At 38.9% G+C, this 27893-nt stretch overlaps 1 protein-coding gene across 2 annotated transcripts; it reads right to left on the bottom strand.

Moving 5' to 3' along the window:
- Window positions 1-3308: 3308 nt before the first annotated feature.
- On the bottom strand, window positions 3309-16362 carry LOC115629273 (ran-binding protein 16). Of its 2 annotated transcripts, XM_030525698.1 has the most exons (17): window positions 16134-16362; window positions 15375-15770; window positions 15091-15320; window positions 10931-11030; window positions 10654-10869; window positions 8791-8937; window positions 8053-8732; window positions 7702-7994; window positions 7472-7625; window positions 6988-7393; window positions 6772-6910; window positions 6635-6712; window positions 6514-6575; window positions 6308-6447; window positions 6136-6255; window positions 4825-4895; window positions 3309-4257 (listed from the first exon to the last, which is right to left on the bottom strand). In XM_030525698.1, the coding sequence occupies exons 1-17, from the start codon at window positions 16134-16136 to the stop codon at window positions 4211-4213; spliced, it is 3282 nt and encodes a 1093-aa protein (XP_030381558.1). In that variant the 5' UTR covers window positions 16137-16362; the 3' UTR covers window positions 3309-4210. The 2 variants fall into 2 exon arrangements, with proteins under 2 accessions (XP_030381558.1, XP_030381559.1); XM_030525699.1 differs by lacking the exon at window positions 3309-4257 and having other exon boundaries at window positions 4697-4895.
- Window positions 16363-27893: the final 11531 nt, after the last annotated feature.

The raw sequence follows: 27893 nt of genomic DNA, 5'->3' as shown, positions 1-27893 counted from the left end.
CCGACTTTAGCTTCTGTACTTGTTCTCCATTGTTTGCGTAGATACCCGTACATGCAACATACTACATGGTTGTCCGTGTGAGAAACAATCCGTGTGTAAATCTAAAACGCACAATTCCAAAGCCAATCGAATTGGGAGTTTCAATCATATGCAAGAGCATATCGGTCGTGATCAATGTCATTCGATAGATGAGAACATCATCATCTTGAAAGGTCCCGTCAAAAACGTTGCATATAATTTTTATAGCCTGTACCCAAAGGGTGAAAGGGTATACTAGTTTTGGGCGAATGTATGTAACACACAGAAGGAGGCGTGGCAGACCCCACAAAGTATATATATTCTTGATCAGGATGACAAGACTAGTCGTTATAGCCATGTCCGTCTGTCCGTCCGTCCGTCTGTATGAGCGCAAGGATCTCAGAAGGTACAAGAGCTAGAATAACCAAACTCGGTATCCAGATTCCCATAAGCCCTAGGCAGGTCAAGTTTATTTTTTTATTCTGATACACCCCTCCCCCCCGCCCCCAACTCCCCCGCAATTCGTGTTTTTTCTATAACTCCAATAGTTCGAACTAAAATTTGGTAACTACATCCCGTTAGTGATTATGTGCCTGTCTGCCAAGTTTCATCATGATAGGTCAATTCTGAAGACAGTTATAGCCATAAATAAAATCGCTGCCCATGCTCTGCTTGTAGCGGTGCCCGCAGCGCTGCTCGCAGCTGTTGTTGTTGTTGCTGCTGGGGTTTAACTTTGTGCTGCACGATTCTGATGTAAATGTATGTTGTTGAAACTGTACATGAACATGTATTTAATATAATTAAATAATTTAATTAATATAATTTTTTTAATTATTAAAAAAAATTGTTTTTTTCATTTTTTCCTTTTTGGTGGGATGTACAGGGTATTTAAGAGTTGAGCTTGCTCGACTTTAGCATTATTTTCTTGTTTTGACTGCAAGTCGCATGCCGTTCCAGAGATTTGGTAATGCAATCCCTGGCAGGTCAGGTAAGTTAAAAAATTCTATTGGATAATCATCCGCATCATTTGCTTCAATCGAGATTCATATAATGCATTTGAATGTTAGGAAATGCTCTTTCGATCGATTATAAATATCTTTTGCGTAATGAAATTAAAAACAGGTGCTGTGAGGGCCTACCAATCGTCGATTAACCAGGAAATTAGAACTGATATATCTTGTCCCAAACAAGACAGACAAGATGCAAGACATACAAGTATGCAATTACATCTTGAGCCTACTCATCCATACATACGACGTGGACTGTCGACGTTTGCATCTCGCAGATGCATGTAAGAGTATTCTTCGAAGCAGAGTTAGGTGTGATTAAAAATTCGGCGACCTTTGGAATTTATTTACGACTATATTAGAATTGCCACTTCGTCTATAGTTTAAGCATTTTATCTCCCGGACCCTTTTTCCAGCGTGCTCTTCGTCCGCGTAGATAAACGCCCGAATTGTTCCCTTCAAGTAGCATGGATATTTTACGGCGGAAGATTTTGCAGCGTGCTTTGACTTCGTAGTTATTTTCATCGATTTTAAAGAATTGATGTTGGCCATATGGGAACAGGAGTAGAAAATTTGTATGAGCATGAACAATTTGTCCTTTGAGTTTCCAGTTTTGTTTGTTGTTTCAGCCGGCGCAGCACATCCCTTCGATTTCATTATTGAGCGTTAGGGCCTAGCAGTGGCTGCTCGTCTTTCTGTTGGTTCCTCGGCAAGTGCCTGAACATGGCAGAGCCTGGGAGAATAGCAAGAGACCACTTGGATATGGAATACAAAGTGTTTTCTGATTGACACAATAGTAGATTAAATCAATCCTGAGCTCAATTGGTGTAGAAATTTGTCAGTTCTTCCAAGACCAACAAACGATAAAGTAAGATTTGAAACATAGCAGAAATTTTAAACACATATCAACTAGACATGGGCATTGGTCGGGTTCTTTCGGTCCGAGATAAACTTTAAAAATTGAATCATACATATGTTTAGTAGATACACCAATTTCAACATCGAGCGAAGGTTTGTGTGGAAGTAATCTGATTTAACGGACCGATCGAATTATTAATATTGGGAGAGAAGTAACAATAATAAACTATATATATATAAATATGTAATATTTGTAAATATAAAATTTAAAAATAGGTATTTTCTGCAATTATGACTTCAATTGATTAACAATTTTGCATAATAGGCCATGAAGACCAGGCACTATATTTTTATGAAACAGTAAAATACATATCGACAAACGCATGCAGATTTTTGGAAATATCGATTCGTCTTGTCATGCTAATCACGAATATATATACTTATATGTGTTACATGGTTTCGCACTAAACTAGTATGTAGAGCTTTTTACCCTTTGGGTTCAGGGTTTAAAAATTACATACATTTTTAAAAATTTTGTTGTTGTATTGGGTACAGGGTATATAAGAGTTGGGTCTGCATTCCGTTCATGTTTAAGATTTTTTAATGTCTTTTTTAACTTTTTTAGGTTATGGTGCAGTAATTGAATATCATGTTACGAATGAAGGTAAAAACAAAAGAGGACAGGGTGTTACAGTTAAATACCCCGTACCCCTGGATAGCATTAGGATATTCTGTAACGAACATGGCTGTGTTCTGGTAATGATATGATAACCAACTCAGAGTCGGCTCATAAGATAGAACTCAATCAGAAGAGTATACATACCATTTTTTGTTGTAGTGGCTCGTATCAATTGGAAAATCCTGGGGTTCGCCACTACGTCAGAGAATTGGACCCACTGGTCTTACCTGGAGAGTGGCTACAATGTTTAACGGAACATAACTTTGACTTGACGACGAGAAGGCAAACGAGAGCAGCTAGTTGGCGAGCAAAGCAAGATGGTATAAGTAGTCCTTATGAAAACCTCCTGACGAAGTAAATAGGGCAAGCAAGACTACGAGACTACAAAATTACGGAGATCTTTGTTGTGTCGAAGGAAATAAATCCGTTTGCGGTAAAGAATACGTGCGTTTAAGTGTTTTACATCGAATGCTTTGAACTGTTGTTCCTATACATATTTAAAGTACATATGTATATTGATGCGCATTCGTTCTTTTAGAGGAAAGGACCGTCCATATGGTCATGTTTTTTACCCGTTAACCCAGAAGAAAAGTCACATATTTTTTTAAGATTGAGAGAAATCATATCAAAATATCATTTATTCTTATTAAAATTTTTTTTTAAAAAAGTACGAATGTACATTTGAAATGAAAAGTAGAATGTTTTCAAATTATACATGTAACACGCTTTAATTACAATTTTTTTAGGTTTTAACATTTAAAATATTATAAGTTAAATCAAACAAAGGAAACATTTTTGCATGTCAACATTTTTTTTGGTGATCAGTGTGAGTACAAGTATGCAGCGAAATGGAGACTGCAACCCGAATCATCGGTGATTCGTCATGTGATTTTGCTATTTGCCGATTTGCTAAGCCTCTTGATATTATTTTCTTGATATTAGAAATCTTGTCAAGCCCTAACTTTCGGGGTTTTTGAAGGTGTTTGGAATATTGTTTCTGCATCGATTAAATATGCAAGCGATATGGTCAATTTTGATGTCAGTTTTTCTTAATCTGTTATTAAGCCGATTTTGTAAGTAGCTGAGATATCCGTTTCTCATGACATTTATACGTAAAAACTTAAATTAGTTGTAATTGCTATTTTAAAAGAGTCTTTACTTTTACCTCTCGCATGCTCTTTTCTATATAACAAAAATCACAAGTTTCCTTAACTTTGATGTACCCACCCACATTAATAATTAATATACACACTAATCTCCATTTTGACATATACATATTTCCCAAGAATTATGCCTTTGTACTAGTTTTGATAATAGTACTAACGATGAAGATCAAGGAACGTATTCCAAGTAGCAAAATAAAGATAACACAAGAAATCTCAGCAACATAAAAACGCCGTAAAAATAAGAGTAGAGTCGGGAATAAACTGTACATATGAATATTTCCCTGAGGTATATAGTAGTATATTAAATCGGCGTTAATCTCGTATCTCGTCTAGACTGTTTTAATGCCCTCACTCTTAACAGTCAGTTTAATATAAGGCACGCAACCTTCGGCAGAAGCATTTCACAACACGTCTACGGCTCAGACATTGGTTTATTATTCGGACGCACACACCAAATAAATTGCATGATTAAGTTTTTGCACCTATATATAAGTTCCATAATCAGGCGTAGCAGACCCGCAAAGTAAATCTGTAAAATAATGAAACTATATAGCCATTCAAAAAAAAATTATCCTAAATGTGTTTCCTTTTCCGATACGCCCCAATTCGCCCGCTATGTACAACGTGGTTCGATAACTCCCACATTTCGCATTATTTCTGTGTAATAAGCAGTCTCTACACCCAAATGCAGCCACACTGGAAATGCCTGGCTAATGCCTCCATCCTAGAGGGATTTATGAACATAATTGCAAAAAGGCAGCTCTCGCTGTGGTTGAATACTAAACGCGTGCCGGACATTTAAAAATCAGGCTAGTTCCACCATATCCAAAAGGGTAGGCGAAGCTTTCAAAGCGATGAAAATATGTTTTTCTTTTCTCAGTTCAGATGGAAGTTGTATTCACAAAACTATATAAACCGGGGAGAACAGTCTCCTAGATTAATATATACTGAGTAAAAACGAATAACAATTAAAGATGCGTATGCGAATGTTCGCTGGTTTTTCCATTTCTATTTACATAAATAAAAAATTTACGAATAAGCTTTACGACCTAAGTGCCAGTATTCGAGCTGTGTCGTATAATAATTTATTACAAACCGGTTGAATAGGTCGTCGTCTTAGGTAAATTTACCACATCACGCCGGAACGTCGACAAGTTTTGTGTAAATCTAGAATAAATAAATAAAATGGAATAAATGGTATCTATTATAAATAATGAATATTAAAGTATATAACAAATACTTTTTCAATTTAAGAAGCTACTACTAAAACAATTGTTACGCTTCAGGATCAAATTATATTTCAAATACATATAGTTTCCTGCTTATGTTTTTATACTCATACCCATGATGTAGGTATAGTAGGTTTAAAAGGGTTTACTATCGATTGTGTAGTGAAGCTTCTAGAAGATTCTTCAAAAATCGAAAAACTATATAGTAGTATAAGCAGTTATGTATTTCCGAAAAGATATACTGACAGTTTGCCTCGCCTTATTGGTAATACGTACATACATATATACATTTAAAATTGTATTTATACGAGTATACTGAGTCATGACGAATTATGAGACTTTCTTATGTTGGTGGCGTAGTTCCGCTTACGTTCATACTTCTGCGTCAAGTAGTTGTTATGTTCAAATATATATGTAGGTGTGTAACAGAAGGAATAATGCAACACTACGCGATGTAGCTACTAAACATGCACCATCAACATGATGAGACAAATCAAAGCTAACGGGCCAATTACTCTCACGAAACACAATCAGTGGTGGGAGGAGTAGGGTAAGTGCAAAGGTGGCCAGAGTCAAACCCACTTTGAAGATCGCATGTTTGTCTCTCTCTGACAAAGAATTGACGAGCACATAGGAATGGATTTCTTTATTAGATAGTAGTGAATGGCATTGCCAATCGTGGAAGAACAGCAGCGGTGCAGCAAACGAACTGACCAAAGTTTGATCAATATTAGCAAACACAATATTTTTAAACTTTTGCTGGGTTGACCGCGAAAACTAGTAGTTGTTTTGGCTTCAATGCCTAAAGCGTTTGTCGAAGCGGTATAACTTTGACTAGGTTATGTTATTTAGGTTAGAATTTTTAAGGACCTAATACAGCATCTTCATATTAAACTTTCTGTTCTTATCAAATTTATTTCAGAGCTATTCAATAATATTAGTTTGCCCTTCAACCAAGTAACTATTGAACACCTAAAGCACAACCGTCTGTTATGAAATCGTTAAGCCAATTTAAATATTTCCATTGTTGATGAATTTATATATTAGAAAAAATTTTTTGGATTTGATCCTTTTCCTTACAGTTTTATACATAAATAAAGGAAACTACAAAAATTTTAGACATTGCTGGAATACCCATACGATATATGCCTAATACATAAAGAATGGTTCATACTAACTTCTCCTTGTTTTTACTAGATACATTGCGCTCAATACCAAGCATCAGATCGTCAAACCATTGTACCATTGTTTGCTGTTTTTCCACAGGCTGGGCTCTAATGATGCTTTCCTTAAGTGATCTATAAAAGACTTGTCAGCCGGAAACAAATGAAAAAAAAGAAGCGTTTTTACCTATAGTAGTCCTCGTAAAGAAGTATAAGCACTAGAAGGGGACGTGACATAGACCATTGGTTACGACAGTCTTCTGCAAGTACGTTGTTCAACAATGACGACATCATATTTTGCAGCAGCTCAGAGTTCATTTCTACTACCTGAAAGTGTAGAACGTGGTATGTTAAATAAGCAGGAACACACGAATGATAAACATCCAACTACACCTTTAGAAACTGTGCATTCTCCTGGGTCAAGCTGCGGAGTTTCTTATTGGGAAATGTCGAAACTAAAAGAGTACAAATAATTTGATAAAAAGGGTCATAAAATATTAAAAAAGTTACTTACTTTTTAGTTGTAGCTGCTTAAAGATGTATGAAACTATGCTGTCCAATATGGTGCAGCAACTAATATAAATTGTTGAATCTGTAATTATATAAAAATGATTGAAATCATTATAAAATGTGTAACAGCCTGATACTTACCTAACGCGGCAAGGCCCTTCGTCAGACTTTCCAATATATATAAAAATGCAGGGGGCTCCAAAGCAGCAAAATAAGTAATATGGTCCTGGGATAGGCAGTTTAACAAGTTGTAATATGCTGACGCCAACTTTGGGTATTCCTTTAAAAAACAAAAGACAAAAATTATGACAAATTTGTGTCATAGTAGTATATTATTCTGATTTTCAATTGACTTACCAATAAGTCGTTCTGTTGTATGGACAGTATTAACTTGGCAATAATGCCAAGGACGTTATCTAATGTATCATCGCCATAGAGTTTAAACACGCCACAATTAACATAGTTACCTCCTAGAGCATTTTTCAAGATCAGAAAACACACTGAAATACCTTTCAGTCGCATTGGATAGAGCTGATCACGAGGTACATCTAGATGCAAAATACGATTTCCGTAGATACAAATTAATTTCGATGCCTCTCGAAAGAGTAATATGCCCATAGGGCTGGACACATTTCCGGCTAGACGTTGAGTGCGACAATGAACTAATTCAGCGAATAGTTTAAGAACAGGTGTAGTGACGGCCGGATCGTGCGCCCACAACTCGACTGCGCGTAGTAATATCGGCAAATAGTCCGTATAATATCTGTAATCAAATAAATTTTTACAAGCTAAGCAAATCGAATCATTCATAAAAGGGACGGTGTACAAAAAATGAACGCACAGCCACTCAAAGAACATAGTATATTGAATACGTGCGTTTAATGGCAGAGCCAAGCCACGCAAGTCTCGTGCCAATCCAATAACGGCCTTCTTCGCCTCTTCATTAGGATACCCATTGGTGTCCATGAGCACTGTTCCGAGCGACTCGAATTGATCTATAGAAATGAGAGAATGAGAAAATATTAAGTATATTTGCACAAGTACGCAGAGCTGTAGCTGCGTGGTTCTTACTAGTTAGGGGTGTTAAGAAGTTGTAAAAACGCTCCTCATCTTCGCCTAAATCGAACATAAGCAGCCGCCCCAATGACGTATAGAACATTGTTCGACACCGCATTTCACTTAACGAAGAGTTCGTTCCAAGAAAGGGGAAATGTTCACTCGTGTGATGGGTCAGCATAAATTGCACCTCCTCGAGGCGGGCAAGCTTACGCACTGAGTTGAAGTGCACCGAAAGATCCGAAAGTAACATAAGAGTTTTTGTAATGATTTGCTCAGATCGTCCCCAAAACTTTAAATTGGTTATGCTGCAAGTAAGTAATGTTTTATGATAAACGAAATATTTGTTAAAGACTAGATACTTACATTTTCCGATTAATAAAACTTAACAGCATTTGTTCATCACTCAAGCCGAAAACTTCACTCAGCCGCTTGTATACGTTCGCCTTTTGTGCTTGCTCGCTGCTGTGCATTTTCCGCACTTGATCCAAAAAGCTTAATATAGCTAACTCGAGCTTCTCGCAACCAGCCTGTGGTAAGCGTGCGTCCGTTAAACTCATTAATTGTAAGACACGTATAACCAGCTCCGCATCCATCGTATCGTGCTCATCACTAGTCGTCACGGAAAGTCGTCCCACAATAGCCGATCCAATTATATACACTAACCAGGTCAATTGAAGCTCATGCACTGTGATGTCTATTACGTTTACATTTGGCGTCTGCACAAGGTTTTCATATTCTCGCGCTTTCAGATCGAAGTGTTGTACAAGCAGATTACAAGTCTTATTGTATTCGCAACGTTCGATGACGGATAACTGCTCCAACTGTTGCTGCACCATACAAAGATCATCAAGAGGATCATCTAAATTGTCACGTACAATTACGGGTACAGCATCGAGCCGCGATTCGATATATGCTTTGATTACTTCAGGCGTGTACGTTCCAAGCAAATGGGGATCCGGTGATTTAACATACGGTACCGAAGCCACCATACGCTGCCACAGTGTCAATAGATAGTGGACGCTGTTTGGAGCAAAAAGCCACATCTACAAACCAGCTTAAAGATGTTAATAAATTTGAGTCGAATAAACTAAAACCACTTACATGTAATGATTGCACCGTAAACTTTGCTATCAATTCGATAGCCTCTGGGTAACAGGGCACTGCTATAAGTTCACCTAGCTGGTAGTTTGACTTTAACCGTGCCAGTAAGCGGCAAAACTCATGATAATTGTCCGGATCGCTGAGACCCTGTAATCCCAACGGCAATTTTATGTTAGCAATTACTGTGTTTGTTTTTTTTTCGCAAGTATTCATAATCTTATTCAAAAAACAAAAAAAGAGTTTGTGCATTAGACTGTTTCCAGATCGACGAAACGCTCATTTACCGAAATATTCCATATACTACGTATGAACATAAAATACGGTCACAAATATACGAAACGCTGCAAGATATTCGGTATCGAAATGTTATTTCCATATCGACAAAAAAGATACAATACACACATGCCGACGTATCGAATTTCTATGTTAAGTTGAAAACAGTGCTCTCGGACAAATATACATATGTACTTTACAAGTACTTATTAGTGGTATTTTAGTAAATCAGGTTGATGAATTGTAAAAGAATGCGCTAAAAGGTACAACTACTAGTTTAACCGCATTTTGTAAAGTTTTCTAAACAAAAAATATTCATTGTTCCAAACAGCAAATCATTCTTTTTTTTTCAATAGTTTAATAAAATTGAAAAACAGCTCAGTTTATCAAGGAAATTAATTATGGTTCGTTGATCTGGAAACTCGCCCTAAAGCAATGCTTGTGATATGCATGTAATAGAGTGATATGATAAGTAATAGAGTATATACGTATGTAATGTATGTGACCAACGAAAGCGTAACATTGCTTTATTCGGTAGCGTTTCTCCGTCGATTTGGAAACTCTCATTACGGTTTGTGCTTTGATTAATATGTGTGTACGTATGTAAGTAGATGTCAGTTGTTCAAAGTTCACGGAAACACGGTTGATCTTAACTATAGGATCATACACAAAAACAACTGTTGTCCAAATTGCTTCTTCTCTCATAGTTTTGAAGCAGTTCCTTAAACCAAGGCTGTGAAGCAAATATACATACACATGTATGTACGATATGTCAATAATCTGTACCCGGAGGTTAAGAGAAGGCATTCAGTTTCTGCAACATTATAAATGCTGATACGTATAGCAGATTCAGCTAAGTAAATAAGTACATATGTATGTATATATATTTTTATCAGCACGACAAGTCTCAATTCAGGACAGTATCTGTAAGTGCTTGAGTCACCAGATGTCGGGCAGAGGGACACGATAAAAATACTATTATATATATTCTATGTGTGACACATGACATTCGCATTAAAGTACATAGTATAGGGTATAATAAAAAACACCCCGTGCTACCAAGTTTTGTCGGTCGTTTCAGAAATCCAGGCGTTTATCCAGACGGAAGGACAGATGGGCGGATATTAGCTTGCACAAACCAAATATATCTTGATTTTTTAGGTACAGAGCATATACAAATATTTTAACAGTATGTTGACATTTCTTAAAAGTTACCAAAAATGTTATACTCCGCAATAAAATATAAGTTCCTTATTGGATAAGACACGGTGGTACACACACAAAAGGTCATATGTATATGTAAATAGCCCATACCTATAAAACCATTTTTGTATCAAAAAAAAGTGGAGAGTATTAAGCTTTGAAGCACTTTTTTAAAGAACGTTTATCAATATTTAGAAGTAATTTTTTGGGCGGCCACCTTATAATAATATATATATATTTATATATATATATTTATGTATATATAGTACTTATGTATATAAATATATATATATTGCTTACAACACAATTTACGCCTTCATACACCGCAAAGCAGTAAATTGTATTCTTTCGAATGTGTACATTTGATACGAAGGTACTGGGTCTTACATGTAAGTTGGTGAGTATATTCTTAACACCTTCTACAAGGTGTGTGAGGAATTTCGTGCGCTCAGAGTTGCTAAATAGCGAGCGCCGAACTGATGTTATTTGCACCAAACACGACAGTGAATAACTAGCTAGGCCGTTAGGTAAAATTTCGTACAAATCAAAAAACAGTTTAAGTGTGTTTGAGTCAAGGAACGCGGGACGCCAGGCTGTGGGTATCTGTAAATGAGTAATTTATATGAAGTGTTAAAGGTAAAATAATGTATTATAATTTACTTACCTGAACATTATTCATATCATCTGCAGATTCATCTGTTGAACTGCCAATGAAGTCGAAACTCAAACAATTCTTGGTTAGACGCAACACGTGCGATATTAAACTATGCCCGGAAATTCAGAAGAAATAAAACATGATCGTATAAATGAGAACCTCATAACGGGAATATATCAGCAGTTGGTTCATGTGCTTGTATGTACAATCATATGTATATTCTTATTATGGGTCAGAATCAGAGGAACTTAGAATCGCATTCTGTCAAAAAATTGTTATTTTTATACGAGTACCCTTTGAATGTGTCAACATAATAAATGATTCATATTCAGGCAGCACCTGCAGACTATTACAGTAGTAAATTACATATGTATTGTATTTGAGAAGAAAAAAAGCACCTGAACAAGAACATTATAATCTACTTTGGTTGTTGACTATAACTGCCGTTTATTAACTATTTTTATTTCACGAAAAGGCATCTCACAAAAAATACCATTACTATTACGGAATGCTTCTATTGAAACTTTTACTTATACAAAACAAGTAAAAAAGCTAAAGTCGGGTGTCCCGACTTTGAAATACTCTGTAAATATGTTTACAATAATTATAGAAAATAAAAAAATTAAGAAAATTAAAAAAAAAAAATGTTAATCGATTTTACCTCTCTCGGTATTCGAACTCACGTAAAGGGTGTATAATTGCACATTTACATAGCAATTGCGTCTGTGTGAGTGTATGTATGCCTATGCGCACGTATGTGCCTATTCGTGTCTGTGTAAATACATATGTTAGCAGTCAACTTGAGCAGCGCTGCAGCAGCAAATATATTTATGGCTATAACTTCTTATTAAATCGGTCTATCGTAGTGAAACTTGGCATACGGACACATAATAACTAACTAACTGGGGGTATTTCTCAAATTTGAGTTCGAAATTACAAGAATTACAGAATTTGCTTGAGAGAGGGGTGAGGGAGGGAAATTCCAAAATACACATTTTCTGGGTATTCACATAAGGCATCTTGGACTAAAATTTTGTGTCCCTAGGTCTTATAGTCTCCGAGATATAGGCGATTATACGAATGGAAAATCGGGGAAAACCCCAAAGGGGGGAAAATCAAAAAAATAAAACAAACTCATATAGCGTACACATATAAGGCATCTTTGTGCAAAATTTGGTGTCTCTATCTCTTATACTCTCTGAGATCCAGGTGTTCATACGGACGGACAGTCGGACAGACAGACAGACATGACTAGATCGACTCGTCTCGTCATGCTGATCAAGAATATATATACTTTGTGGGGTCTGCCACGCCTCCTTCTGCCTGTTACATTTTTGAGCTCCCGCAAACCTAATATACTCTTGTACATTTCATGTATATTTCATATCACGTGATATTAATTGTATATCGTGAAGATTAAATGGAATTAAATATCTCAAAATCAACTATTTATTTTTGCGAACAATTGGGCCTGGCTTTTGCTTTGTTCCGAATACCTGATATGTTAACACAAATTTAGTTCATCGGACGACTGATTTGGCACCGCGTGATCTTTACCTTTTTAGAAAAATACATTTGCCGATGAAAGGAAACATTATGTGGACGTCGTTAATCGTCCGTTAACCAAACTTGGTATGCAGACGCTCCTAGCCCCTTGTCTATTTTCCCTCCCCTTTCCCCGCTACAGAATTTCGTCAATACTGTCCACATTTCAAAAGCTACATAAACCAAACTTTGAACGCGTAATAAATATACAATAATCTACTTGTTATACCCTGTACCCAGGGTATACTAGTTTTGTGCAAATGTATGTAACAGGCAGAAGGAGGCGTGGCAGACCCCACAAAGTGTATATATTCTTGATCACGATGGCAAGGGGAGTCGATATAGCCATGTCCGTCTGTCCGTCTGTATGAACGCAAGGATCTCAGAAGGAATAAGAGCTACAACAACCAAACTTGGTATCCAGATTGTCCTAAGACCGAGAAAGTAATTAGTTTACGTTTTTTTTCGATGCACCGCCCACTCCCCCGCAATTCGTGTTTTTTCCATAACTTCCGTAATTTTTTGACTTTTCTACTCAAATTTGCCAAATACCTTCAGTTAGTGATTATGAGTCCGTATGCCAAGTTTCATCATGATAGGTCAATTCTGAAGAAAATTATAGCCATAAATAAAATCGTGGCCCATGCTCTGCCACCAGCTCTGCCCGCGACGCTGCCCGCAGCTGTTGTTGTTGCTGGTGCTTTGGTTGATTGTAAACATGTTCACACAGACAATAATAGACACACATAGACATGCATACACTCACACGCACTTGCTATGTAAATGTGCAATTATACACCCTTTACGTGAGTTCGAATACCAAAAGAGGTAAAATCGATCAAAAAAATTTTTTTCAATACAGAGGAAAATAAGGCTCTAAGATGGGTCTTTCAACAATACAATTGCCAAAAAATTAACACTTTTATTAAATAATGCACGATGCATTTAAAAAATAACTTATGTATATGATCAATGAAAAAACTTCCACAAATCCAACTCAGATCCATTTTAAGGCGAAATAATGCTTCCCTTTATATGGCAAAATTTTTTGTAGGGAGGGATTGGGCAGGGGAACCTTAATAATAATTCATCAATGATTGTGTGCAGTACAGAAATAAGTCAAAGCAGTAACAACAACAACAGCTGCGAGCAGACATTTCATTTATGGTTATAACGTTCTTCTTAATTGACCTATTATATAATCACTAATTGGAACTATTTGCCAAATTTAAAAAATTTTAAATATTACGGGAGTTATGAAAAATCACTAATAGCGGGAATTCGGGGGTGCATCAGAGAAAGTAAACAAACTTAATCTGCCTAGAGGATAGAGGAACCTAGACACCAGATTTCGTAATTAAAATCCTTTATTTCATACAGACGGACATGGGTATATCGACTCGTCTTGTCATCCTGATCAAGAATGCACATACTTGTGAGGTCTGCCACGTCTCTGCTTGTTAAAGTTATAAAAGTTATAAAAATATGATCGAATTTACCACCTTCGGGGGATGAACTGGCTTAAAGAATTGTGTCAATGCATGCCTATGTGAAGCATCAGCAGGTTTTTGTGGGAAAATAAGGTCCAACTTCAATATTACTATTGAAGCATTACAAACACATTTTACTGTGTTGTTACCCAAAATCGATAGGAAAATGCCGCTTAAATATGTGTTGATACAACTTTTTTTTACCATTACATACATACATTCACACAAACTTCTACATTTTCCCCATGGCGTAATATAACAGGTGGCGCAACCAAATATGTAGCTTCTTGCTTTTACGGCGTACATACCATACATATGATGTGCAATCATTACACGAGCCTTTTGCTTTGCTTTTATTAGGTATCGAAGGCTAAGCCCATTCAATCGTAATTGCTTGTTGTTTCGGTTCCAAAATCGATTGATTTATTCGGTTTAGAAAGTTTTGAGTGGAACCCACAGCTAATCATTTTTTTTAAATAATACGTGTACTTTTTATTTAATAAATACGAACAAAATCGAACTTAATACGAGGTTTTCAGACCGGGTGAGTTGATGGTTTCCTTACTATATGATTATAGTTATCAAATAGAACTTAAGGCTCATGATAATATATTAAATTAACTTTTATTTTTTAGATAATAAAAATAATTAAATACCATTAACTTTTAAACAATACAAAAAACACAGTTTTATTATCTGGGAGCCCTAAAATCATGAACTTCATCTTGATCGATTTATAATAATAATGCAATCAGCTGCCTATAAGAGATTTATTTCGTCATGTCTTATCGAAACGTATTATCATTGTCCTTAATATTTATAAATGAAATCATTTATATATTGTATAGAACAAATACTGTTTTGTGCGCGTTCGAAAGACTAGTCAATTTTAATTAAAATATTTTTAACACCACATTTACACATTTGTTTCCATAAATTGAAAATTGAGACCACATCGCTTTTTCTTCGTCTGATACTAAAAGCAACGCAAAGCAAATCGGCACGTACGACTTAATGTAAAAATTATTGTAACAAACCGCGCTCATGACATACGATATGATTACATATTGCGCCACCTTCTTATTATTATGCGATGTCTTTTGCCTATCGAGAGGTAACTTTAAAGTAACTTACGCTTGTTGCGGCTCGTCCAAAAAGTTTAGATTTTTGCTATTGTCACGTGCTGTTATTAAAAGTGAGCAAGAAAGCAGAAACGTATCATACAGCTGCTGATCACGATAGGATGTAGCAATTTTACGGTTTTTCGAAAACGACAAGTGCACATCGATCTCTACAATTGAATTCATTTCTGAGACCAATTGCGATAGTATTTGTACGCCAATGGTGCAGTGCTCTACTGATCCCTAAAGAGATTAAAAATAATACAAGTCTTTGAACTATGACTTCAATTTACATACCTGTAAAAACTTTTTAACATCTTCTAACAAATTTTGAAATATTAATTCGCCCTTGTAGGAATCAAACCATCCATATTTCGTGATCTTAGCCAGTAATGTTACTAAGGCCTGTATTACAAAGTGCTGTAAGTTGGGCCTAGTTGCCAAATAGTTGAGTGCATAGCTGCGTATGTCAATACGCTGCTCTAGCGTAAGTCCCTGTATAAGTTTTGTAAGTGTGGAAGCGGCGAGCAACTGAGCGTAGCTTGAGTCTGCGCGATCCAGGAGCAGCTGGCATTTGGGCAGTGCATCAGGGCTGCTGACAAACACAACAAGTGCCTTTTCTGCATCGATACGTATGATGGGATCAGTAGCTTCGTAAAGCTGTTTGCAAAGTATTTCCAATTGTTGAATTTCCTAAATAAAAATGCAATAGATATGGCCCATATACTTAGGTGTACAAAAACTTGTCCACATAACCTATCCGTGTTATTGTTGATATAATGTAGGTATAGGTATATTTGCATGCATGTACATATAAATATGCACAATTTGCACACGAATAAATACATATCGATAATGTATGCAATTTATTTCAGAATATGTTTGGTGATTTGGAGTGTTATAATTATTCCAAATTGTTATTGTTTTTGATATATATAGAACATCAACTGTTTATTATAGTTGTGAAGAATGCGTGTGCAAATTTGAATGGACATGTTTACAGAATGACAGGCATTTCTTGCTTTTTTATTATAAGAACTACTGGAGGAAATATACCATTTTAATGTGAAGTATTATCCAACTAATTTGATGAATCTGTTTTCCTTGCCGAATTTCTCCCCTTTAGCAAGAGTATTTGTGATTGTTATTATAATTGCTTTTTTCGAACACGAACATGCATCGAATCGCAATTAAAGAATAAATAAACCGAACAATGCGGCATTCAACTTGAATCAAACAACGGCGAACGCAAATAGATTGAATAATAGTCTGTGCTGCTCGCCTCTCTTGTGCATCAGCATACATACATATGTATGTATTTTATGTAGTAAATTCACTGGCTCTGCTCGATACCATTTTAAACTTAGTGATGGCGATATTGTTAACTTGAATACTAACAATGTATCGTGATTTGATAACACGTAAACGATACCTATGGGACATACAGTACAGTGTGGTATTCACTAGAAAAAGTGGTATGGGAAACTTATCGAGTAGCACTATTTCGCAAAAAATAATTTTTAGTAGTGGTAGGATATAATCTGATAACTATCGAATACTTATGCTACCATTGAATGGTTTAATAAAACATCGGCGGTAAGAGCCCCTCTTTTTACAGAAGAACCTGACAGTGTGGGTCTATAACCGTGAAACTCTTATAATTTCGTTTTTAAAATCTGTATATGTGTTTGTATTTGAAAGTAAAGAAATGCCAAACATTGTAAAAATGATCAACTTTTTATAGTGTTAAATGTTTGGATTACAATTACTTTAATATATATTATATACATATATATAATTTCATCATTTCAAAAGCGGACTTCAGGTTTCCTTTTTATGTTATATGCTGGTGGCACCTTACTTATTGTAAGTTGCTATGTGTAAATGAATCTACATTAATATATTATTTTATGTCCTTACAATAATGTTATTTAAGTATTTCACACTCAACCAATTGTTTATAATAAATATTCGCGTTTGATTAATTTCATCTTTCGCTTTATTTCTACTATCGAACGATTAATCGGGCCATCCACACGCTAGCCGAATTTTCTGTGCTCAACGAACCGTGCCAACACTGTTGCCCCATCAGCATTTGTAAAAAATGTTTGGGAAGTAAACACTTGTGAAAATGAGCACAAACTCATAATTTGTAGGTGAATCTATAAATTTTAAATAGTATCTGGCGCCAGCATCTGCTTCCAAATACATACATACGTCTTACCGCCTACTACAAGAAGTAACATCGATATCTAGCAACTTCAACAACAATTACAAGTAAATCTACTGCATCTTGTCGTTTATTCCTGTTTGTCTTTTGCACTCTTACGTTTGTTATTCTGCATCGGTAAGCGCATACATCGCACTTCACAGCGATCGCTGCCAATATTATTAATTGTATGCACATATATAGGTTAGGTTAGTTTAGTTGCGGCAGCCAGGGTGAAGTGCCCTGACTAGGCCCTGGAGGTTGGCCCATTGTGCTACCGCGTGCACTGATCCACTTCCCAATTTTCAGTGGTTAGCTGCGTGTCTTCGCATGTGTTACATCCATCCAGATGCCTGGAGGAATTTGAAAATGTCCCTCGGTTACACTTTCTTGTCCTTATTAGGGCTGGGCAGTCGCAGAAGAGGTGAGTTACTGTTTCCTCCTGTTCTACGTCGTTACAACTTCTGCAGAAGTCATTATGATAGAGCCCCGGTCTGGCGACGTCGATGCCGACCAGCCAGTAGCCAGTGATGTCTCTTATTGTGATTGAGCATTGGATTCTGCTCAAATTGCAGAGGTTTGAGGAGCGTTTTTTGGTGCGAGTGGGCCACGTTAGACGCGTAAATTTGCTAGAGTCTAAATAGTTGGTCCACATTTGATCTCAAAGTGATTCCGAACTGATAGTCTGCAGCTGGCCATTGGTATACCGACACTCTCCTTGTCCGGAAGGAGAGAGACAGTGGTACCATGTCTTGCCAGCTCGTCTGCTGTGCAATTTCCTTCAATGTCCATATAGCCTGGAACCCAAATGATGAGAACTGTGCTGCCGTCTCGTGAAGAGATTTGCGACTGTTCTGCACTGACATCGAGTTCGATGTGATAGAGTTTAGGGATTTTATTCCCGCTTGGCTATCCGAGTATACAAGTATGCAGAATGTAAGAAGAGTTTCTTTTATAGCTAGGATTTCTGTCTGGAACACACTGCAGTTCTTGTCGCAACTGGTCGCTCGCTCCTTAGAGATACTTCGAAATGAATGAGGTGTGCCTCAAGGTAGCCATCTTGGCCCCTTACTTTTTACATTATTTATTAATGACCTCCCCTCTACCTTGTCACACTCTCATATTCTTATGTATGCTGATGATGTGAAACTTATTCTGACATATAAAGACCATACTCATTTTCATCGCCTTGCAGGATGATCTGAACTGCATGCAATCGTGGTGCTTAGCTAACCACTTGTACTTTAATTGCGCTAAGTGTAAGTTCATGTCATTTCACCGAACTTTGCCCCATTTAGTCACGTATACGATTGCCAATGTGCCATTGCAGCGTATATCGACTGTTGAAGACCTTGGGGTTCTTTTTGATTTCAAATTGAACTTCAACCTTCACATATCTAGTATTGTCAATAAGGCTAAGGGATTACTTGGATTCATTAAACGTTGGTCCAAGGAATTCAATGACCCATATACCACTAAGCTTCTTTACACTGCACTAGTACGCCCTGTGCTTGAATACTGCTCATGCGTTTGGTGTCCGCAGTATAGAAAGCAACAGGAACGTATTGAGTCTGTTCAGAAGCAATTCCTTCTTTTTGCTTTATGTGGCTTAAGCTGGGATCCCAACCTCCGCTTGCCATCGTACTCTAGCAGGCTGATGCTTATAAACCTTCCTTCTTTAGTAAATCGTAGGACTGTTCTTGGAGTAGTATTTCTCCACAAGTTGATTATCGGCGAGGTTGACTCCTCTTCCCTCTTAGGTCGCCTTAATTTTTCCGTTCCTTGTAGACCAACAAGGAATTATTTGCCATTCGTTTTGCCTAGGTGCACAACCGATTACGCTGCGCACAATCGTTTTCGAGTCATTTGTTCCAATTATAATGAGCTTTCTCATTTACTTTCAACAGAACTCTCTCTTTATTTATAAAAGTTATTTTTTATAGTTATCTCCGTGGAAATCTCTGACCACATACTGCTGTGAGTCGGGGCATAGCTGGCCGGACTGGCTTAAAACTTTCCCCCACCGGGTTGGAGATTTCCCTCTTTCTCCTTTTGTCTTTCTTGTTCCATCTTTCTCTTTCCCTGTTTCTCTCTTCCCCTTTCTCTTCCTCTTCCTTTCTCTCCCTCTTTACCTTTGTCTCTTTCTACTCCTTACTTTTTCTAATTAGCTCCTAAGTAGAATTAATTTTCCTCTTCTACATACTATTTGTTTAGATTGTTAGGTCTATAATGTCTCTGACCACATATGGCTGTGAATCGGGGCATAGCTGGCCAACTGGCAAATACAATTCCCCCAACATGTCGGGGGCATTTATAGACGTTATTGTACAGCTTTTTCGTAGGCTTTCTTATCTTTTAAGTTGAAACTATGTTATATTAATCATATTTGAATTTTTAATTTTAAGCCTTAATATATATATAAAATGTAAATACTTATATATTGTTATTGAATAAATCGACAGATCCACTTGTTGATTTAAATAAATAAATAAATAAAAAAGAACCTGGCTTCGATTCTAAATCAGGAAGGTGGGATCTGATCCCATGTTGAAAGGATGTAGTTAAAAAGTGACTCACCCCGTTCATTTGTGTCAGTGATTCCCCACTGAATATGATGAGTGTTGGTATCGCATGCAATGAATAGGTCAATCTTCTTCTCCCTGCTGTCCTCTACGAATTTTCTTGTCAGAAGGGGTGGAGGATTTGTTTCCTCATACGCTATGTACGTTGAGCATACCCTCGGAGGCTTTGGCTTTGCCTCTATGCATGCTTCTGTGTTATCGCCATCGCTAAAATTGGGTAGCAGAAAAATATTTATGTTTTTCTTTGTTAGAATTGCCTGTGTTTATTGGTACGATTAGTTTGTACTCTTGCGTTCTCAACCCAAAAACTTTGCTCTGCAGATCCAAGGTTCCTGGATGAGGACTACATCCACTTCCTTTCGGCTCAGACGAAGTTATAGAGCAGCGGATGCTGCTTTGCAGTAGTGGAGGTTAATCTGCAGAAACCTCAGAGGCATCTACCCCCATTCCCACCACTGTCTTGTCGGCGTCATCATCATCTAGGATGGAATCTTCATCTTCTTGGCCGAGTGTAGCGCACCCTCTAGCAAGCTCTGATGCTTCAGAGAATAACCCTGTTCTTCGGGCGCCACTTCTGTGTCTGGAACGACTGGTTCCGCATCTATAAGCTCTGCAGCGTCTTGAGTGGTGGTTTCGCCACTCACTGCGTCGGATCGGCTAATGATTTGTAGCCAGCCCATCATTCCGGGTCAGCTAATCTGCCGACTCTTTGTTACGCGTAAGGACGATATAATAACTAAATATAAATACATATATGCAAGTTGTAGTAAAGGCGGTACGGTCGTTAAGCATTGCTTTTCCCGGCTTTCCAACCTGCCTATATGCTGTTTTGTTCGCGCTCCAGTATTCGAAGCATACCCATTATTGCAGCCGTAAAGCTTGCACTGGGCTTCCACGATCCTTCGTCCGCGAGCATGTTGGACACAAAATTTTTCGGTAGGGGAGTACCAGTAATTTCCTCCCATCTCCATATGTCCGCTTCGAATCTCGGGCATTCGAAGGCTGCGTGATGTGCGTCTTCAGTCACCCCCTGCAGGTAGGGCATTCCGCACTGGAGCCATGCCCAAGGCGGTGCTAGTAGCTTTAGAAGCATCCGCGCCACTTAGCAATTGTCGAGGTAAAAGTCTACTTTACCATTCGTTCTCCCAGTGCACAATGCCATGTTTGGGATTAGGGACCATCTCCGCGATCACCAGAACAGCGGCGTCGGAAACCGTTCTGAAGCCACTGCAGACACACACGCAGTAACCTGCGTCCTTGTTTGGGGCCCCGAGTCTTCAAATGTTCCAGAAAGCACAGCCGAGTGTCCATCTAAGCTCCTAGATAGGTGATGGAGCGTTTGGATGCTACTGTGAGACCTGCAATTCGGATGTACGCCTGCTCTACCGCCATTCGGCTACTGATGAGGACGGCCTCGGTTTTCACTGCCGCCAGTTCAAGGCCAACTGTGTTTAGCCAACACATAATCGCTTGTATTATGCGAGTACATGCGACTTCCACAGCTTGAACCTTTTTGGCGACACATAGGAACTGAAGGCGGAGAATTCCGTCGTGCATGACCTTCCACAGCAAGGGCTCTAAAACTGAGCGTTGAGGAAAGCCAACAACGATGTTGTAGGTTTTTGTGCCCGATGTGGTGTGCTACCGGAGTACACGGCTGCTGAAGTAGCTTCTGATGACGGGCTGCAGGTGCGTAGGAACGCTCTGAGCCGCCAGCGCATTCAGAATACAGCCCCAGTCCGCCGAGTTGAACGCGTTCCTGACATCCAGATTAACCTCCAGGTAGTATTCCTTTGTGCCTCATTCATCTTCCATCTGGTACCTGCGATAGCGTTCCACGCGATGTTTACGACTTTGCCTATTGCGTCCAGGGTGGATTCCGTCTTCCTAAATCCAAATTAGTTGGATGACAGCCCAATTACAGCCTCCAGCCTCGTGCACAGCATTTTCTCCAGCACCTTCCCGATGGTATCCAGGAGACAGATTGGCCTGTAAGACGAGAGGTCTTCAGGTGTCTTGCCTGGCTTTGAGAGCAGGACCAGGTTCTGTATCTTCCAGAAACAGGTAAAACATCCTGGATGCATACATAGTGCTATCCTTAAAGCGCGACTTGGTACAGCATCTGGATCCGGCGCTTTGTTGGGCTCTAGACTGCGAGCGGCGTCTAGAACCTTTTCTATAGAGTCGTCGTCGGAGGGGTCTAATATTGCATCCGTGGTGGGAGCCAAAACCGGCGTTTCTGGTCTTGCTTCCACTATACTCAAGAGTTTTAGCGCATCCGTGGTGACGTCATGGCGGCCAGCGTTGACACGCTTGACAATCAGCTTGTAAGCTTTTCCCCAGGCATCCTGTTTGGCGTTGTCGCATAGCTATAGGAAGCATTCCCGCTTCCTAGCTACAATTGCTCTTTTCAGCGAGCGTCTCGCTTCTCTGTAGGCTTCCTGCAGAAGTTCGAAAGGGGGCGTACCTCTTCTTCGCAATTCAGCAATATCGTTATTCCACCAGTATACTGGAGGGGGATAGCGCCTGTAAGGTGGACGTCTGGCCATGCTAGCATAGCAGGCAACTCTGAATTGAAAAGCGGCGTCCACAACCATTCGCTGTGGATATCCGGAGAGTGTCAAGCCACTGAGCGCGATAGCAAATGAAGCTGGACAAAAGGATTCCAGCCTCTGTGCAATGCTAGGGAGCGGTGTGTGTGTGATTACGCGGACTATATCGCCTACCGTAAAGATTATGGCCACGTGGTCGCTTGCAGTGAAGGCGTCTCTGATGGACTAACTCATCTGGTTTTGGACGGAGGTACTGGAGAACGTCAAGTCGACTATGGAACCAATACCAGCCCTGCTAAAGGTATGTTGCTATCCACTAATCAGTAGTGACGGCTCTAGGTCTGAGAGCGCCTTCAGCAAAATACGGCCTCGAGCGTTGGTGATGTTGCTGCCCCATTCTATCGCCCACGAGTTGAAGTAGCCCACTATTATAATTCGGCTATGCCCTCTGGCGTCGTCGCCAATTGCATCCAGGACTACAGCGAAATCCGCCAAAGGTAAGGTAGGTGGGAGGTAGCAGCTGTAAATCAACAGACTAGCCACTTCGCCTCTAACGAAGTAGGGACCAGCTTTAACTTCTACAAACTATAGCCTTCTAGGTCCGCACAGCCACAGAGCCGACAGATCGAGGGTTCAGCTGCTATTTTTGTTGGCTTTGTATGGCTCGCTGAGAATTGGGAACAGGGATACCTTTTTCTCGCTAACAGTTGTAGGAACTTTAACATCTCAGTTGGCGGACCGTTTCCTTAAATACCGGGCATTTAAAGCTGCCCGTGGCATGGTCCGTTGGTCGAAGCTTTTTTAAGGCATAGTGCACACCGCGGGCTGTTAGTGCAGTTCCTTACTGTGTGCCCTTTGTCGCCTCATCTGTAGCAGGAGTCTGATATATGGCCAAAGCCACCTGGCACCTATAGCACCGGGCCTATTATACCCCGAATGCAGCAGACCTAGCCTACGCGTACTTTCCCTAGCGCCCTTGCTTTATCCGTTGGGAGGGATACGGTGGCTATCGGTCCGCCGTTCACCTTGCGGATTGATTTCACCCCTTCTAGTCCTATTCGATGTAATTGCGTGTAATATCTCCTCCTTGGTGGCCAGTTTTCTACTTGTGCCTCCTCCACCAGTGGTTTGACCACGACTATTCCATTTTAGACCGCCTCCACACCTTCGTGCAGCTTACTGATATCGTGAGATCGATGATCTGCTTAGTTCAAAGAGCAGGCTACCGTTACCAGTCCTCCTGATGCTCTGTACGTTGTCTTTTAATGGCTGTAAATTTGGTGCATTGCCTTGAGAAAGTCCGTATACTGAGCTTCACCAATACCCTTGGCAATGATAGCATCTGGCTTGCTGGACTTTGCACGTGTTTGGCGCTTGATTCTCGTCCAAGTGTCTGCCTTAGGAGTAGGAGCGGTGACTGGAGGGTTCCCGGTTCCCTTTACTACCTGCGCAAAGTCCTGCTGCTGGTTGTCCGGGACATGGTCGAGCGGTGCGAAGGCGACCTTGTAATCACGCGTTTTGGTTTTTTTTGGTGTCGTTGCGCTTTAGCTATTTTTTGTGTCATTAAGGGGTGCCCACTTGGGGGTGACTAGACGGCTTTGGCCAGGGATCCGTAGTTTGCACTTCAACTTCTCTATAAGACGGTTTCTCACCATTGCTCACTACTCCAGCTTACTGCAAATTGAGTTGTACAGCACATCTGCACACGCAGATGTAGTTGCGGCAGGTGACCCAAAAATCGGGAAGCTCTGCGCTAAGGGTGGGACAGACTTGGGAGACTACATCAGCCATGGCTTCGTTGGTTTTAAGCCGAGCTACGTCCCCATAGTTGTCAGCGGTGGGCCTTGCGAGTGCGAAAGGGGAGCCTCCACGTAAACTCTTGGTTGTTAAGTGGCACCAGGGACAAGGACAGGGACAGGGCTATCCCGCCCCTGCTCGGTTGAGCCGCCGATGCGGTGGGGTTTGGAGTACGGCCCGTCCGGCATTTGCAGTCAGCTGGTGCCCATACAACTGTGCAGCCGCCAATTACGCTTGGGAGAAACAGGTGGAAGGCAAAATAGAGTACAACAAAAGAAATACTCTCGGCCGGTGAGCTTGACCAGCGTCTATATGCCACAATAGGGGTCAAAGTCCGACGGTCAGTCCCAGTGTGTGTGTGTGTGTGTGTGCGTGTGTGTACACATGTCTACCCACAATCAATATCATACCATACGATATAGATATTGTTAAATGAATACTTTGTAAATGAACTTGCCCATATTAAAAGCTCGCGCCAAGGATGGCAACTTCTCAAAAATTTTATTATTAAAGCGTGCAAGGTAATAAGGGGTGACATACACTTTTGCTGACGCAAACATCGCAAGAATCGCGAAATGCACCACAATGTCGGCTGTTTGAACTCAGAAATTAGCCCGTCTAATGAGCCACTATATATTACGTTTGGACCTATTTTCGTTCCTTACTTTAGCTGACGCTCCGTTGAACAAACTTCTGATGTCATTTGAACATCCCAAAAATGGTCAGTGATACATAGTAAGTGGAATTTTACAAATTACTGCCAATTCATTTCCATTTCGATTAACATGACCAACAACTGTTAGCAAGTACACCGTTGCATACACTTACAATAAACTGTAATTTATGAACCACTTTAGACCGCATGATGCAGGACCAATTTGTGAGCGGAATGATGGACGTCGGCCTTCAAATAATCTTGAAGAATCTATATGATTCCAACAACCATTCTAACCTTACGTTGGCTGCATCATCTACGGTAACAGTGTCCCTGGGGGAAGGACCCGTAGACGGGGAAGGACCCGTAGACCATCATCAAAGGCCTCGGGATGCGCCCAATACTACCACATGTCAGAAAAAGAAATATGCATCAAGTCTGCTTGAGGTAGATTCAGGATTGCCAGTGACGCTTGACTTTGCAGCGCATGCTCGCAGGTCCAGGTGCGTGCTCTTTTCGTACATTTTTTTTTGCGTTTTCTGCGACAAGAGCTATTAAATAAATTAATACAATACCATACTACAAAACAAACAAGGACACGACGACTGGAGTCATGGTGTCTGGCGGGTAGGCTTAAAACCAGGAACTGTAATCCTTATAAGTGTTATTAAAAAAATTACAAAATAATGATTATTTTTTAATTTTATTCATTAGCTCAAAATTTAATGATTAATTTTGAGTTTTACTTTAATTATTTTCCAAAATTTATTATGTTTGAGCAGCAAAAAGACTTATAAAATAATGTACAGGGTGCGCCATCTTTTATGCCGGTATGTAAATATAGAATAACTTTGTCATTAGTGAACCGATTGACTTGAGTAAACCAGTGTTGAAAACCTCAGTTCAAGAAATTGCACAGAACCAAATTAAATAAAAATATCTCATACTTGAAAATCGGTTGTTTATTTTCAAAGATATTCAATGTTTACATACCGACATAAAAGATAGCGCACCCCGTATGTATATAAAGTATATATCCCTAATCAGCGATTCAAAAACTTTTTAATTAATAAATTTTTTAATTCACAAAATAAAAAAACTCATTTTATTTGTATTTCATTTAATATTAATTTTAACCATTGCATAATTGTTTAATTTTACAAAAAGTAGATTTTGCAATGAGTTCGGCTTCATATCTGATAACACCAATTTAAAACAAGTGGAGAAGCTAAAGTAGACTTTGAAATACTCTGTACATATGTGTTGAATAAATATGCGTGTCTATTCGTGTTTGTGTGTGTTTGTGAGTGTCTGTGTATGTCTCGTGTGCCTGTACAAAGCAGCAACAACAACAGATGTGGGCAGTGCTTGGCCTGACATTATATATATGGCTATAGCGTCCTGTTAAATCAGCCTATCATAATGAAACTTGGCACACAGACGTATAATTATTAACTGAAGGAATTTGCTAAATTCGAGTCAAAAATTCAAAGAAATACGGGAGTTATGGAAAATCAGTGATTGTCGTTGAGAGGGGGAAGGGGGGGAAATTCCAAACGACTCGTCGTGTCACGCTGATCAAGAATATATATACTTTGTGGGGTCTACTACGCCTCCTTCTGCCTGTTACATTTTTCATCTCCCGCAAACCTAATATAGTATTGTACATTTCATGTACAGAGTACAATCATCTGTAAATTCCTCGCTTTCTCAAAGTTACTATAAGTGATTTTCGTTTAAAATAAAATAATCAATATTTGCGGTCCCTGCTTATTTTCTTTTATGTAAACTCTGTACTTTCAAATCTAACCGCCACTAAAATATTCCGATTTCGTTTTTAAAAGTTACTTGCACTTCATATAATTTGATTTTCGTTTACTTTGAACTTTGTTTTTTACATTTATAATTTATATCTTTTACTTTTAATTTTAAAAAAGTTGAATATGAAATTCATATTATTGAAGTTTTCGGTGACTTCGAGAACACCAGGTGGGCTATAATCTTTCTGCCCGGACCTCATGCAACTTGTCATATGGACATCGAACGTACCGTCTGTTGTTCATTGCTATTTTATATTTTGTTTTTAATTTAAAAAGTTAGTTGCAATTCATTTTGACAATGGCATTGTATTTTGTTTTTCGTACCCGAGACTAGTTCCAATTCATATTGTTGAATTGTTGGACATTGTTATTTTGTTTTGGTCATTGATATTCAGACTTCAACACGGTATGTTACCTTGATGTTAGTTTTTAGAAGTATTCGAACATTAGAAGATATAATCAAAGCATGATTGAAATCTTATCCCTTTGGACTTCGATTGAAAATTTAAAATAACGGACGAATATGAGAGCTCATCTTCATGGAATCACTCATAGTGGTTTCCCTCAAGAAGTGCAAAAACATGGTGAAGGAATTTTTCCAACTCCTAATTTAAGCAGAAATTGTGATATCCTTCTGGATCATGACATCGAGAATTTGCACGGCAAGGACTTTGATTGGTTGTGTTCTAGGGCAATAGTGTCAGCAAGGACTTTTTTTCAAGATTTATTTAATTATCAAATCTTTTCTCACGGAGACTTACGATAAGTAGTCAAATCTTAATCTAATATAGTTCTTTAATTTATTACAATTAAATATTTGAATTATGGCCCTAACTGTTAATGCTGGGTTGGGATGTTTCTTCGCCGGAGTTGTGTATGGCTAGCCTGCCATGTTAAATTCTGCGCAAGTCTATTTGGATGGTTCCGAAGCTTAAGCTGGTACTTTGCTTTCACCTTGGCGATTTCATCTTTAACAGGTCCCACATTTAAATCTTTCCGGATATTTTCACTCCGTATGTACCTGGGTGCCCCTGTAATGGTTCTCAGTATCTTCGATTGAGCTCTCTCGATTAACTCTAAATAGCTAATGGAAGCGTTTCCCCATAGTTCAGAGCCATATGTCCAATTTGGTTTGAGAACTGCATTGTACAAGAGTACTTTGTACTCCAGTTTTAGTTGTGAAGCAAGGACTGATACCGTT

The sequence above is a fragment of the Scaptodrosophila lebanonensis genome, unplaced genomic scaffold, assembly GCF_003285725.1.
Source record: "Scaptodrosophila lebanonensis strain 11010-0011.00,11010-0021.00 unplaced genomic scaffold, SlebRS2 tig00000138-arrow-arrow-pilon, whole genome shotgun sequence".
Lineage (NCBI taxonomy): Eukaryota > Metazoa > Arthropoda > Insecta > Diptera > Drosophilidae > Scaptodrosophila > Scaptodrosophila lebanonensis.
Note: the sequence above shows the minus strand (reverse complement) of the source record. Positions and strands in the feature narration are given on the sequence as shown.

Bases quoted from the DNA above. Each gene is read 5' to 3' on its own strand.
- LOC115629273 (XM_030525698.1), bottom strand. The intron at 7,394-7,471 runs GTGCGTTCATTT...ATTTGATTACAG, and splicing joins ACTATGTTCTTTGAGTGGCT to ATATTATACGGACTATTTGC. The intron at 6,713-6,771 runs GTAAGTATCAGG...ATATAATTACAG, and splicing joins GAAGGGCCTTGCCGCGTTAG to ATTCAACAATTTATATTAGT.